General features: G+C 41.0%; 1 protein-coding gene across 1 annotated transcript in view; it reads right to left on the bottom strand.

Moving 5' to 3' along the window:
* Positions 1-14,755, bottom strand: part of Cds (CDP-diacylglycerol synthase) — a 35,373-nt gene that overhangs the window by 4,339 nt on the left and 16,279 nt on the right. Inside the window, exons 9-10 of the mRNA XM_037435840.2 lie at positions 7,292-7,423; positions 283-386 (exon numbers count right to left, since the gene is read on the bottom strand). Coding sequence (XP_037291737.1) covers positions 283-386; positions 7,292-7,423 — 236 coding nt within the window. The remainder of the gene's footprint in view (positions 1-282; positions 387-7,291; positions 7,424-14,755) is intronic.

The following is a 14,755-nucleotide window of genomic DNA, read 5'->3' as shown; positions in this document are numbered from 1 at the left end:
TATATTCCCTCAGTGAGATCATCTGCACCGTTCACTCCCTTGCACAAGTGGTTCTTGCATTTGTGTCATTCGCAAATGTTTTAGAAGCTGTTCGTTATAAGCCTGAAAGATAGCGTATTCCATGAAACATAGTAAGTCCGGGACATTCCTAAATTCATATCATGGCAAAATTAGGATCAATCGCAACTCCATAATCAAAATTTTACTGCAACTGCAATGACTTCTGAAGCGAAAAAAAAAAAATAGCACATACAACACATCTGACAATCACCACTGACATACCTGATAAAACTGTGGTAGTAGACATTCACAAAGGAAGCCATCAATATCTGGCAGTCAAAACGATCCATTATGCCTCCATGGCCAGGAATGATGTCACCAAAGTCCTTGAGAAGAAAACAGATAACAGTTATATGCACAAGAAACCATAGATAAAGCTTGCTTTTGCCCGATCTCATCTTCAACATCTCGCTCTCCCCATTTAAGCAAAGTGGCACACCGAATATCTCCAAATGCCAGTGCCATAGCCAAGGTGGTGGTTTAGAAGTGCTCAACCCCCCTTTAATTATATTACATTATGTGTGTGTATGTAATAACATACACACAAACTTACATAAAGCTGTTATAACCCTCCCCTTTCCACGCTCCTTCAGAGAAAAAATTTCTGGCTATACCCCGGCTAACCACGGCCCTTCCAATTAAGGCATACACTTTGCCAAATACACTAAGAATTTTTCACCATAAGTAAGTAGGCTTGTGTGAATATTCGAATACTTCGAATATTCGAATAAAAAGTTGAGTATTCGAATTTAAATTATTGAATATTTTCGAAGTATTCGCAATGAACGAATAAATGTATATTAGTTCGCATGTCATTGCCTGTAAAGATTGTTTCACTACAGTCTATAAATGCTAAGCCATGAAAGCACCTATCAAAGAAAAATTCGCTTTGCCGCGAAGCCCTTTTTCAAATTTAAAGGGGCCCTGCAACACTTATTGAACTTGGTCAGAAAACACTGCCGATCGCTACCGAGAACACGTGAGGCAAATATTATAGCGCAGCACGGGGCCTGTAATTCACAATAAAATTTCAAAGTTAAAAATTACCGTCTTCCCTCGGCAAATGACACTACAAGCTCAAAAATCACTCGTCGCAGCCAAGAAGGAATATACGGCTCCGGTCACAGCCATTGGCCGATTTGAGCATGGCATGCTCGTCGTTACCAGGGCCGCCGCCACTTGTCCACGAGTACGTGCGCGATCACACTGAAAATCCGCATATTGGAAAAAAAAAAAAAAAGAGGTGCTTAAGGTCACGAGGTGCATGTGACGTATTTTAGTTCGCCATGCCATTCCTCCCTGCTTAACTTCCAGCTATTTCATCGAGAAAAGAAGAGAGAATGCAATTGCAGCATGAGACAAATTTTTGGAACTCCGCTCGTACTGAACTGACTCTAGAAACTTTGCAGCGGTAAATTTGTGACGCAACAAGCACGTTTACTGGCTCCATGGCTACTTGAAAAAATGTTACAGGGCCCCTTTAAAGGAACATGTTACCCTCAAATCAATGCTTCATTTGATTAAGCTTGTTATGATGGCTTATATGCTCCAAGTATAATAAATTTTAAGACCTTAAGTATCATAGAGGTTATGACTCGCATTCTACCGAAACTACTACTCAAGGTTGTTTCAACTTCCTCTGAACAACAACAAAAAAAATGGCATTTGCATAGAGCCCCTATTGCAATTCAAAAGAAATATTGTGCAGGTTAGTTAAGTCATGATAAATATTCTTTTTTTAATATTTCATACATACCATTCAAATTCGATTTGAAATTATTCGATCATAATCACTATTCGCTTCGAACCTAAAATTTACTATTCGCACAAGCTTAGAAGTAAGTGATGCTGAGAAGTAATGCAAATGTAAAAGACCAGTGAAAATTCAATCTTTAACATGCAATGCTGATTCAGGCAACCACGAAAATACTGCCACTACTTGCTGAATGGTTATTACTGTTCACTGTGGTCTTAACAATTACATTTAATTTGAGAACAAGGGAAACACTAATATGGCAATCCTTGTATGACACTATGACACATTAAGACAGTGACTCTGCTCTAGCAAGACTTGAACATTACCTCTCAAGTCTGTGCTTGTTCTACATGTTCACAATCCAACTACAGCGTAGACCGCTTATAACGTAAGTCACGGGAGTTGTAAAAGTCCGCGCTATAAGCGGTACCGCGTTATAACCAAAGCATGCTTTTTCGGCCTTTGCCTATGTCAAAAGGGCAACCCACCTTTCAAAAGCAATTTACTAAACTTTTCACTCGCAGACACATTCAACACAATCACAACACCGCACGGAAACAAAGTTCTCAAGTCCGGCATCAGCGGAAGAGCACCATTATTTTCGTCTGGCGATGCTTGCGAACAGCGCTGCGAACAATTTCATCCTCCACAAAGCTTAAGCACTGAAGCGATTTCTCGCTCAAACTGTTTTTCGCGCAGTTCGTTTTCACTTTAGCGAGGTATTCCAATGCGTCTTTGCATGGGAAATCTGGTTCTGGCGTCGGGTTGACATCGTCTTCGCCGTCCGACTCGTCGTCCGTTGCAACCTCCGCACTACCGCGCACCGCTGCGACGATCGTGTCATCTGTGCTCGCTTCCTCGCAGACAGAAAGCTCCGACTCCCTGGCATCGACAAATTCTTGGAAAGTGTCGGTGGCGGTTACAAAGTTGCTGTCAACGAGGCAGGACCACACGTCGTCAGTGTTGAGGGTCTCATCAGCGAGCGACGTGTCGCTCTGCATATCGTCTTCCAGAGCCTCTGCATTGCGCACGAAGCCTGCCCTCTTGAAACACTTGCTTATGGTATCGGCCTTTACCTGCCACCATGAAGCGACCACCATGTCAATTGCGCCTCTTAAGTTCACTTTAAGAGGCTGCATGCTCAGCAAAACTCTCTCGCAAATGCGATTTTTGTACAGCGTCTTTACGGTTGCAATGACACCCTGGTCGAGAGGTTGACTTTTTGCTGTAGTGTTGGCAGGCAAAAACTTTAGGTTGACTGCGGTCAACTTCAGCTTGACGTTGTGGGCCGTGCAGTTGTCGAGGATAAGCACGACCCGCCGCTTCTCTGCCACCATATCCTCATCAAACTTGCAAAGCCAGCTGGTGAACAAATCCTGCGTCATCCACGCCTTTTTATTGGCTTTGTAGGTCACTGGCAGGCACTCTCGCTTTTTAAAGCAACGTGGCCTTGCCGATTTGCCTATGACAAAGAGGCAGCGCTTGTCGCTCCCGTCCAAATTGGCGCAAAACAATACAGTTATGCGCTCCTTTGAGACCTTGCGGCCGGAGCAGGCTTCGTCTTTCAGCGCAAGCGTGCGATTGGGCAAAAGGTTATAAAATAAACCAGCTTCATCGGCATTATAAATGTCTCTGTCAGTATAGGTCGACAGCATACTCTCCAAGTTCAAGCGAAGCCAGACTTCGATAGACTCGTCGTCGACAGCGCCGCTTTCTCCGCACACCACTTTGCAGCTGATGCCATGGTGATCTTTGAAACGCTGAATCCACCTGTTGAGTGGATTGAAGTCGTTGTGGCCTAAAATAGCTCCGAGACACTTGGCCTTTTGTTGGAGCATGGGGCCACTTACTGGGATGCTCTGAGCCCTAACTTCGCGGAACCACCTGAACAGCGCTGCGTCCACGTCTTCGTATTTTGACGTACGTATTCTCTTCCCTGACAGGGAAGACGAATCTTGCTGCAGTTGCTTCCGCAGTTTGTCCTTGTTTTTGTAGATGGTCGACACGGTCGCGTCGGAAACGCCGTATTCACCGACGCCTTCTTCAGGCCGCTCTCAATGTCTCTTATGACGCATTTTTTAATCTTCAGCGATAAGGCACGGCGTTTTTTCACACCGCTTGAAGATGCCACCGACGCCATGGCGACAGGAGCTAAACAACACACGTGCTCTGGGCTCTCAGACGGCAACGACACGGCGAAGCGCACACAGCAAATCCAAAGAGGCAAAAGAAGGAGGTTGAGAAAAAAAAAAAAGCATGCTACCGCTTCTCTCCCCAACTCCGCGCAGCGCGCACCCGGATTGGACGCTGCCACGGTCGCCACGGTGACGAAAACACGCTCCCTCCTTCCAAGGTCTCCCCAACTCCCTCCCTACTGTACCCTCTCTTCTCCTCCGCAATGTTTGACTTTTCGCGGCGGTCTCTACGTGCGCCCACCCGCTCACACTCCCAACGTTCCGGCGCGCCAAGAATGCCGCCGGGAAACCGTGCCGACCGTGCTCCGTTCGCCGATTTTATTGTCGCGCGCCTAAAAACTCTGCGCTATAACCGGTATTCCCCTTCGCGCGCCTACGCAATAAACGGTCGGCCTATACATTGAGTTCTATGGGCGACATATCAGTGATAAAAAAAACCCACATTATAACCGGTCCCGCGCAAAAAGCGGTTACGTTATTAGTGGTCTGCACTTTACATTATTTTTCTGTCCCAAAAGCATACTTTACCCCTATCCACTTCCTGGAGCACACAAGAAACATCAAGCACTGTTCTATTATAATCAATAAGTTAAAAAGTATACCTTACTACTCAAACTATTTAGCTTATAGATTCACTGCCAAATACCTACCATAGCTGCTTACACAGCTCTAAGTCCTGACGGGTAGGCTCTGACTTTATTTCAAGCCTCTCAAACAAGCTTGCTACTTCGGGCCAAAGGCTGCAGCAATAATATTTTGCGAATATCACAGAACTGTGTCTCACGCAGATGCTTCATTTTGAAAAGCAAAACCCACACCCGTTTCCTGCACCTCACCAGTCCTTTCGGCCCATGCATTGACGTAATCTTGTTTGCCAGCAACATAATGCAGCATCAACTTCCTCGATTCACCGCCCACTGCACTACGAAATGGCACCTTTGGCCTGTGGTGATGCAATTATGGCCACACTGTCGTTTTCCTGTGTGGCCCTCTCCCATTTTGATAGAGCCGAGAACACCGGTACAAGCAGTACCGCCAGAATAAAAGCCTTCGAGATCAAAAGGCATTTCCTGATTTTACCACTAGCGGAAGGGTGGATGTGCTATGGCATATCTGTTTACCTCACCAGCGCCTAGTACCCCTTGCACCGCTCTTCCTTATCATACAGCTCAGAAACAAGCAACATACAGAGAAAGCCTTGATTGGTTGTTGGCTGTGCACTGATGACGTAATTGCTGGAATTGTGTTATGTAACTGAAGTGTGCATAATCACAACAATAAGCTATGCCTACTCCCTTTTGCTACCAGGAAGTGTGAGAAAGTTGAAAAAAAAAAAAAAGATCATCCAAAGCAGGTTGTTTTACAACCTGTAACTTTTTTTTATTACAGCACTTATTCGTAAAATTTTTACAGCAGCATGTTCACATCATATAAGTGAGCAGTTATCTCTGCATCAGAAATTTCGGACCACGAGGTTGGTTGTTGGCCCTTTAAAAAATATGGTAGCATTTGACATTTTGAAGATGCACAGTGTATTACAATGGTCACTATAGCAGAGAGCTATGGATTAATTTGGCTACCTAGACTTCTTCCAGGTGGAACTGAAGCAGACCCAATTCAGGGGAAAAAAATGAAACATTACGCACCAAGTGAATGGACACAATTCATGCAGCTAAGATTGATTGATTTGTGGGGTTTAACGTCCCAAAACCACCATATGATTATGAGAGACGCCGTAGTGGAGGGCTCCGGAAATTTCGACCACCTGGGGTTCTTTAACATGCACCCAAATCTGAGCACATGGGCCTACAACATTTTCACCTCCATCCGAAATGCAGCCGCCGCAGCCGGGATACGAACCCGCGACCTGCGGGTCAGCAGCCGAGTACCTTAGCCACTAGACCACCGCGGCGGGGCTCATGCAGCTAAGAGGCTAATGGTGGTCATATTATGAGTTTGTATGGATGCCACCGTAATCTCTTTGTAATTTAGTGACTATAATTGCCTGTCACCTCTCCTGTGCTAGCATGTGTCCCACTTATCCTTTTATCATGTGGGCCTCGCTTTATTACGGGAATGCTGCTGTATGTAGGCATGTTTTGCTTTGTGTGGTTTGTTCCAAGCTTTTCGAGCAAGAAAAGGGGTTCATTCTTTTTTCAATTTCAAGTATGCTGTCTTTGCCGTGGTCACGATATTGCCTCGAGATTATGATGGCATCCATACAAACTCATAAGATGACTAACGTTAGCCTATTAGCTGCATGAATTGCGTCCATTTACTTGATACATATAGTTTCATTCTTTTTCCCCCTGAATTGGGTAAGCTCTACTTTGTTAAAGAAACTGCTATTGTATGTAGGCACAATTAGATTTGTATGATTTGCAATGAGTGACTTTTTGTTCCACTGGAATGTCCAGTGTTTCAGTGGAGATATTTAGATATAGGTAATTATGCTGGATGTATTTTACTGTGATCATCTTGGCTGTGCAATTATTATGCGATACGATCAACATTACAACAGTACCTCAAATAGTTGCCAGTCTATGCAAGTACAAGTGCTACTGGATATGTTTTTACATGCCATGGCCAAGGAATGGCTCTGGCTCTGAAGCAAAAATAGAAAAATTTCAAGAGTGATTTTATGGTGGCACTATCTCTAAGCACAGTGCAGTCAATGAGTTGGTACTGTGGTATGTGATATAAAGAAGTGCTATCGAGGGTCCCTCCATCCGATACAAAAGCCATGCTAACGCAAAAAAGCTTCGTGCAATGATGTTAATCATTATACTAAGCTTGAACTTGCCCACTTCAAAAGATAACTTGCCCATAGCAAGAGCAAGTTACATTTTGAAGTGGGCATGTTCAAGCTTAGTGCAAGTTATCTTTTCGTACCCTTTTCTTTGTTCACATTTAGATTACAATTACTTATAATAACATACCCTATACTTTCCTTGGCATGACTGTCTGTTAGTTCTTAATAATATTATGTCTAACAAAAAACGAGCCCTTATGTACACTCTTTTCCTTAGTGTAATGATGCGTGGAGCATGGCAAGCATCAGATTACATGGTAATGGTGGAGAGGACAGGAAAGCTTTGAGAACGTCACAAAGGCATATATTATTTTCCAATACTATTTATTTAGAGAACATTAAAAAAAGGTTGTTAGATAAATTTGACGAGTAAGCATGTTTATTAACAAACATTCCCTGTTTGACATGAAATATACCACGGGGTCCAATTAGTAAACACGCATCATGAATAGCACTAAACTGCTGTACCTTAATCTTGAAGGCTCTCTTGAAACCACTGGCAAAAAATCCTCCAAAAGGTCCAATGATGGAGCTGAACAACGAGAAGCTCAACGAATGAAGCACGAAAGGATAGAGTGTGATGGTAGTCTTGAAATCCAACTGCAAGAGCAACGAAGTGCATGAGCCAAGGTACCATTCTTCATAATGTCAAAAACAAACGAGCAGTCCTACAAAAGCTACAAACATGTCACTCAGCATGCATAAATTCACCCAGCAACATGGCGTGACTAGAGCACCAGCATGCTCAATGCAATATATTATGCAAACTACAGTTGCATTTCCTAACAATGAAAGTGTATGTAATAAAATAGTAAGCATAACAATTAAAATCACGTCCACAGGGGTGCACATATAGACTCCCTTTTAAGACGAACTCGGAGGTTCCACGATCATTTGTTCGTTTTATCGGGAGTTCCTCTTATCAGGAGTTTGTCTTATCAGAAGTGCCCCCAAAAACCAAATGCTAATACACCAAAAACGTTTAAATATGTTGCTTGAAAATACTGAATGAAGTATAATTATAATGGGGAGGAAAGTACCAAGAAAAAGCATTTATTTGGCTCAGCTGGATAAAAACTACGCTTTTAAGTAGAGTATTTAGACTAATTTAATGAGTACTCGATTTTGTGAGTTCATAATAAATATGTTCATGAATAAATTGCTACCACATTTCGATGATAAAACTACAGCACAACCTTATTTTGATGAATAGAAAAAGATAAAAAGGGAGAGACAAGTACGATTTTTCTTCTAAAAATAGAAAATTTATTTTTCTGGCTCTTCAACTTCTGAGAGGCTGTTTCAATGACTTTGCTATCACTTTTAAATATGCCACCTTTGCATACCGCTACGTTGACAAAGCCAATACATGCCAAGTTGCTTATAAAAGTCTGCAAGCTTTTCTTTGAGGTTCGAATATTTTCTTATTTTCAGCCCACAGTAACTTTTCCTGAACAACATGCAGCTGAAGAACTCTGTTTACGCTACTTACTATCACAAGCCTTGGGCACACAAAAAAGACACAATGCAGCTATATTTAGTGTGCAAAATGACCTTCCTTTGTCGTGCACTATCATAATTAAAATGGCACTTCACAATTTGCTGCATTTCACTGGAAACATATACTACGACGTGCACAGATCCTATGCAAAACAACGCAAACTGACCACAGCATGTGGGAACTAATGAATGCGAGGAGAACACAAAAGGACGAACGCTTTTTGTTGCTTTTTTTTTTTTCTGATAATGACGGCACCCTTTCTCCACCTACAGGCTAGGTGTGAGGGAGATACCAGCTTTATGCGCTGAACTTTCTTTTCCACTTATCTCGCTTTCTTCCTCCAAGTCTCAATTTCCTTTCGATTTGCTCAGCGTCTTTGCACCGTGAAGTTTTTATTTTCCCTCCGCATTTTATTTTCCCTTGTTCTCCTGAACGCATTCATCAAGACTATGATATTCGATGTGCAGAATCCCCGTAATCGTGGGTCACTGCAAGAGTTCGTCTCAACAGAAGAGGCCTATTACACGGTTCATGTTAAACAGATTTTTTTTTCGCATTGAGTTTATGGGAAACCAAACAAACACTCCCGTGTTGTTTAAGGCCTGTTACAGGGTTCATCTTAAGCAGCTTTTTTTTGCATTGAGTCTATTGGAAACCAAACAAACACTTTCGTGTTGTTCATCTTAGGCGAGAATTCGTCTAAACAGACTTTGTCTTAAATAGTGCACTCGAAGAGTCAAATAAAACGAACAGTATTTGCTATTGTATTCACATTTATTGTGAAATTCCAAACTTGAAACATGTGAATATATATATTGTTATCAAGTATGAGGGACCGACATGAGGAATTGACATTAAGACATTTATTATAGGACTATAGAGTGACAAGCAATTGATGTATGTAAGAACTTTTTTAAAATCATTCTGTTGCACGAGAGCTGTATTAACACTTCTTGGACAATTCATACATCAGATAACTTTGGATAAATATATTCTAGTCACTTGGTAATAATGCTTCTTTTCATACATCAGATAACTTTGGCTAAAAATATTCTAGTCACTTGGTAAAAATGCTTCCTTTTATAAAGCATTATTAAATTATTTTTTTTTTATTCAAGCAAAGAAATTTGTAATATGCTAAGACTCGTTACCATTTTTATTCATATAAAATTCAATGCTGTGCTGTAGCAACACACTTTTTGTAATTTAATGAGTGCATTACATGCACCAGGTGAAATAATGTTTCCTTAAATTGATTTCACTGTCATGATATAGTAACAAATAAGTACTAGCTGTGGTCATAATTTACATGAGCTTCTCAGCTGACTAAACATGCCGTTACAAATGGCATTACATGCTTATGTCAAAAATTAAAAGTAAACATCCACTTGTAAACAAATGAACTCTACACAAACTATATACTAGGTAATCTTTCTCAAATTCAATTTAAAGAGAAACTTTCACTATTCTAACATCCTTAGAAATTTGCTTCAAGCCCCAACAAACAAGTTCTAGTGAATTAGCTCTCATGAAGCCAAAATACCCACCCATAAATTTAAATGACCACTTTTCCCAAAGCAAAGGTAAAAAGCCATTTGGCACACTGTTTTAAGTATCATAGTGTGTATTACTTTCTTTGCACTAATCATTACACCACAATTTTCGATTACTGATAAAATGGATGTAAAAATTTTCGCTCTGACAGATGTGAGACCAAAACTATGCTTGCCGGGTTGGCAATAGCTACATAAGAGCATCAAGCCAGTGTGATTGCAATTTAAAAAGAAGGGAGTGTAGTTCTAAGAGAGCCAGATTCACTTGAAGCACTACTAAGAGAAATGCAGTTGTCTGCAACAGACGATATGGTCCAGCCTGCTCTAACAATTTTCAATGAGCGTGCTCATGTCATGAAAGTGCCCCAAACCTACACTGCAGTTAAAATGTAGATAACCTACTACAGCTGGTATTTAAGAGGAAATGTTGACTTTGGCACTTGCATATACCTACATAACATTTATATATGGCTAATCCGGAACCAACATAATTCGGGCCTGTCTTGGCTAAAAAAAAAAAGAGATGTCTAAATGGCAGCACATGAATGATTTTGTAATGCCTTGAGGCAAAATTAACAACACAAATGTTAATGATATTTGCATGTGTTTTATGAGTCAAAACCATAATATGATCGTGAGACACACTGTGGTGTGGGATTTCAAATCAGATCAATCCGCTGGAGTTTCTTTTAATGTGTACCTAACTGAAGAACTACTGGGACTCGCTCGTTGGATTTTGTGCCGACCGGTTGTGCCCCCGCGATCTCAGACGACAGCGCAGCTCTGGCCGACTGGGCTTCCCCTACGCCATCTCCTGCCGCCGATATGAGCTCTCGCTGAGTGGTGCCCCGTCCTCGAACTCCTGCGACAGTGTTCATCTTTCCTATCTGCTCCTTACTTCTGTATGTGGGTTTCTCTGTCCCTGCCCCTATCATTATCCCTATCCCTTTTAATCCTTCCTTAACCCCATCCCTCGTGAGCCACTGTTGAGGTGTCGCATTAGAACGCAGACAGTTACGGGGCTCACTTTTATCTTCTTTTCTCTTTTTTAAGAATCCCTTGCATACTGAAGAACTACACAGTTCTTGTTTTATTTGTCTTTTATCAAAGTGTGGCCGCCACATTCGGAAATCAAATATGTGTCTGCCAGCCGTACAGTGCAACATCTTTCTGCTAAGTTAGCACAGAGAATTGATGGCACAAACATTTTTTTCCTTTTTTCCACTTTGTAGGATAAAGAAAGCTGGCAACTAATCACAGCTATACTGTTTTTTTTTTGTTGTTCATGAGGTGTTCACAGAGCATGCCCACTGCTTATAAGTGAATTTGCCTCAATGCCATCATCATCAGCCTGTTCTATGCACAGATCTCAACGAAGGCCAACCCCAATGATCTTCGATTTACCCTATCTTGTGCAGATCAATTCCATTTTGTTTCTGTGAATTTCCTATTTTTTATCCTTCCGCCTGACTCCGTGCCAGCTTTAACTGGATTTCCCATCCTTTGGTTGTTTTTAGTGACAATCGGTTACCTGCCCTACACCTTACTGCTATTGAACCAAGTGCTGGATTGGGCCAATCTTGGTACGCATCAAATGTTTTTGAATGAATATTCAAAGAGTTGAAATCTGTGGTCTCTAATCTTTTAATAGAAGTACCACTAAGATAAAGTAAACCAAAGTGTGTTTCAAGCTATTGTCAGATTTAGACTGGTTTTAGTTACTTAATGTCACTAATTTTGAAAAAAAATCTCTCAAATAGCTAACAAGCATATTTTGTCGTGCATAAAGCAAAAGATAGCTAATTCTACCCCTGCTGATATCGAAAATCAGATAGCTTGGACGTGTCCTCTAGACCCGGCAAGCATATCTATTGTTTGATGGCATCAAACTCTCGTTATTTTGGTTATATTTGGTCCCAAACCAGTTCATTTGAACATTGCTCGCCCTGCACCAAAGTACGAAGCGCTGTAAATGTGCAATGCAAAGAAGTGCTAATGGCTTTTGTGAAATGGCCTTCAGAAAGGTGTGGCCACCATCCACAATCTTACCACAATCCCATAGTTGGCCACCAAGGATTTAGCAGCAGGAAACTTGTTTCATTTTTAATTTTACACGGCACACGCGAACTGTGTGGCCTCTATGATCACACTGATAACAACTGGAGGTCAAACTTGCAACAAGGACCCGTCTCTTTTTTTTTTTTTTTTGCTAGGTGTTTTCAGAACTGCGTAGTCGTTATCCATAACTGTGCATTAGCAAGCTAGTTTTCTTAAGCAGCAGATGCAGCAGTTTCGTTTCCACTCCGAGTGCAGGCCACATTTGTGCCTTGACGATTGTGTGAGTGCTATGATAGTGTTTTTAGGAACCATGATTTTGTGCACAGCAAATGCAGCACTGAGTAGCTTCGTTCTGACTAGCAGCAATGTGCACGCAACTTCAGAAAACTCAAATGTGGTGTAAGATGCTGAAGATGAAAAGCTTAGGTTGCGGTCAACTTTTTGGCAAAAAGTTTGCTTGCCATATTGTAATTGACAACCGATCAGTTAATGCCCATTTTTCTGTAAAAAAAAAATGAAAAACCGCAGTGTGTGTGGTGGTGTTGGTGGCTGCTGTACGTAATAAGGAATAGGTTCACAGCATGTTTGAGCTAAAGGCACTAGTGTCTTGAATTATGGTCATATTTTGAACAAAGTCACACATGACAAAAATTATGGCTGTTACATTGCCCTTAGCAAAATAAGTGTTGGATTTACATGTCGAGCAAATAAAATAAATTGATGTAATAGGCACTGCTTTAATGTTTTCTTGGTACCTTTGATAATTTCACATTCATTTAGGTTTTTCCGGTCCTATAAAATCCAAGTTAATAAGCTTTTATTGTACATGTAAATTTGTTTCATTCTGACTGTGACCTCTACTCAATGGAGTGAAAGTGACAACACACCATTTCATTATGAAAACTCACTTCAATGAAAAGTTATTTTGCCTGTTGAACAAAGCAAGAGAGCTGCATCAAGCCTTTTTTGTATGGCTGAGACTGGCGGCTGCAAATGGCAAAATCCAGCTGCATGTCAACCAAGAAATTCTACCACAGACTGAAAATTGGAAGATATCCACTACTTGAACACAAGATTTCATACTTCATTAGGCAACTACATGTGGACCGAGCTTCTTAGCGAATTGCCCCTGAATGGGCCCATCATTGAAGCCAATCCAGAAGTGAAACTAGCTAAGAAAAGAAAAGAAACCATTTGGAGAATAACTTTCCCACTTCTTAAAGGTAAATCGCACTCATCGTTTCTTTTCCTAATCATCAACATGGGGACATGCCATGGTTTCCTAAAAAGAACTGGATAAAAATTACACTCAGGCGCACTTTTATTTCCCTGCTCTGAAATCACAGCAGGAAAAATTAACTCATAAAAACTATAGGTCTGTGTTAGATTCGGGACACATTAGAATAATGCACATATGGTATGTGAACAAGTTCAGTGATCCTGTGCTTTGCACTCTCTCAGAAAAAAAGTCAAGAATAACTAACCTTGGCCCTGTACACAACAGCAAAAATATCTAAGATCCCAACTGAAAACATTCCAGTGTGCAGCAAGCAACATATTCGCATAGTGCAACACTGCGAGTAGTTACGACGTAACGAGTATATATTTTCAGCGTTTTCACTAATAAAGTTTCAGTTGAAGTCAGCGCTCTTTCTGTCGTTGTCTCTTCTACTGTAGTTACGTCGTAACTACTCGTAGTCTTGCGCTGTGCAAATATGTTGATTCCCCATTGCCAACTAGCCCAAGCATCTGTCTTATCAAGTGCAGCAAGCAACACACATCACTAACCATGCACTGGCCACTGGTGTGGATTGTGGCCTATTTCTCAGAAATGGCATTGCTTCTTTCAAAAGGTGGCTGTGATGTTAAATAGTACATTATCTAGAGTAAATATTTATGCCACCATTTATGAGTTTTTTTTACAGTTTTAATACAAACACAACTGTTGTGACAGACGCACTAGTGCTAGCCGAGCACAAATTCAGTGAGTGCGAACTCTCAGAGAATGCGAAGCAACTAAATCCAACATCCTCAAGCACACTGCAGCAGAGCAGGGTCAGTTTTTACCCTTAGGTTATATTGTAAGAAGCCATATGGGGCGAGTAAATGTCACAGATATGACAATAATATTAGACCAGTGACTGAACTACATAAACTTTACTACATCCCACAAGAACATGATGAATTCACTGTTGAACCTAAAAGTGGAAGCAAAGCAACTGCTGGACTAGCTCAGTTGCACATGAAAATCGTTTGGTGTGCTCATAGCAGAGATTTATTTCCCTGTTTGCACAGTTATAAAAGCTGTTACAGTGAACCTTTTCTAACGAAGCATACATGAAGAATGACAGTCATGCAACATTGAAGTTCAAACATTTATGTTTGAACTTCAGTTGTGCAATATAAAATATTCATTGGCAGGATTTTCAGATAAAACACAACTTGTCATACAACTGTAAAGTTGGAGACATTGAAAAAGAAGACTTATAAAAAAGTAAAAATTCTCTTACTGAACACAACTCATCCATAAGCTTGAAAGGTTGTTAACACACTTTTTCATGCTGCAAAAATAACATAAAGCAGACTTCCAACTAAAGTGGACTGAAACTTAGTTTCAATATAAACAAGCTGTACTAGGGTTAGACACACGTAAAGCCGATGACCACACTCATAGGATAAGCCGTGTGAAAAGCCATCGCAACAACTTATACAAAATTATAGTTTATACTTGTACTATGCTTCTGACCAGATTTCATTTTTACAAGCTTGAAACACTGCAGCTATTCTAATTTTCAAATTGCTGCCTACTAACTAGCTGCC

Source organism: Rhipicephalus microplus, chromosome X (genome assembly GCF_043290135.1).
Source record: "Rhipicephalus microplus isolate Deutch F79 chromosome X, USDA_Rmic, whole genome shotgun sequence".
Lineage (NCBI taxonomy): Eukaryota > Metazoa > Arthropoda > Arachnida > Ixodida > Ixodidae > Rhipicephalus > Rhipicephalus microplus.
Note: the sequence above shows the minus strand (reverse complement) of the source record. Positions and strands in the feature narration are given on the sequence as shown.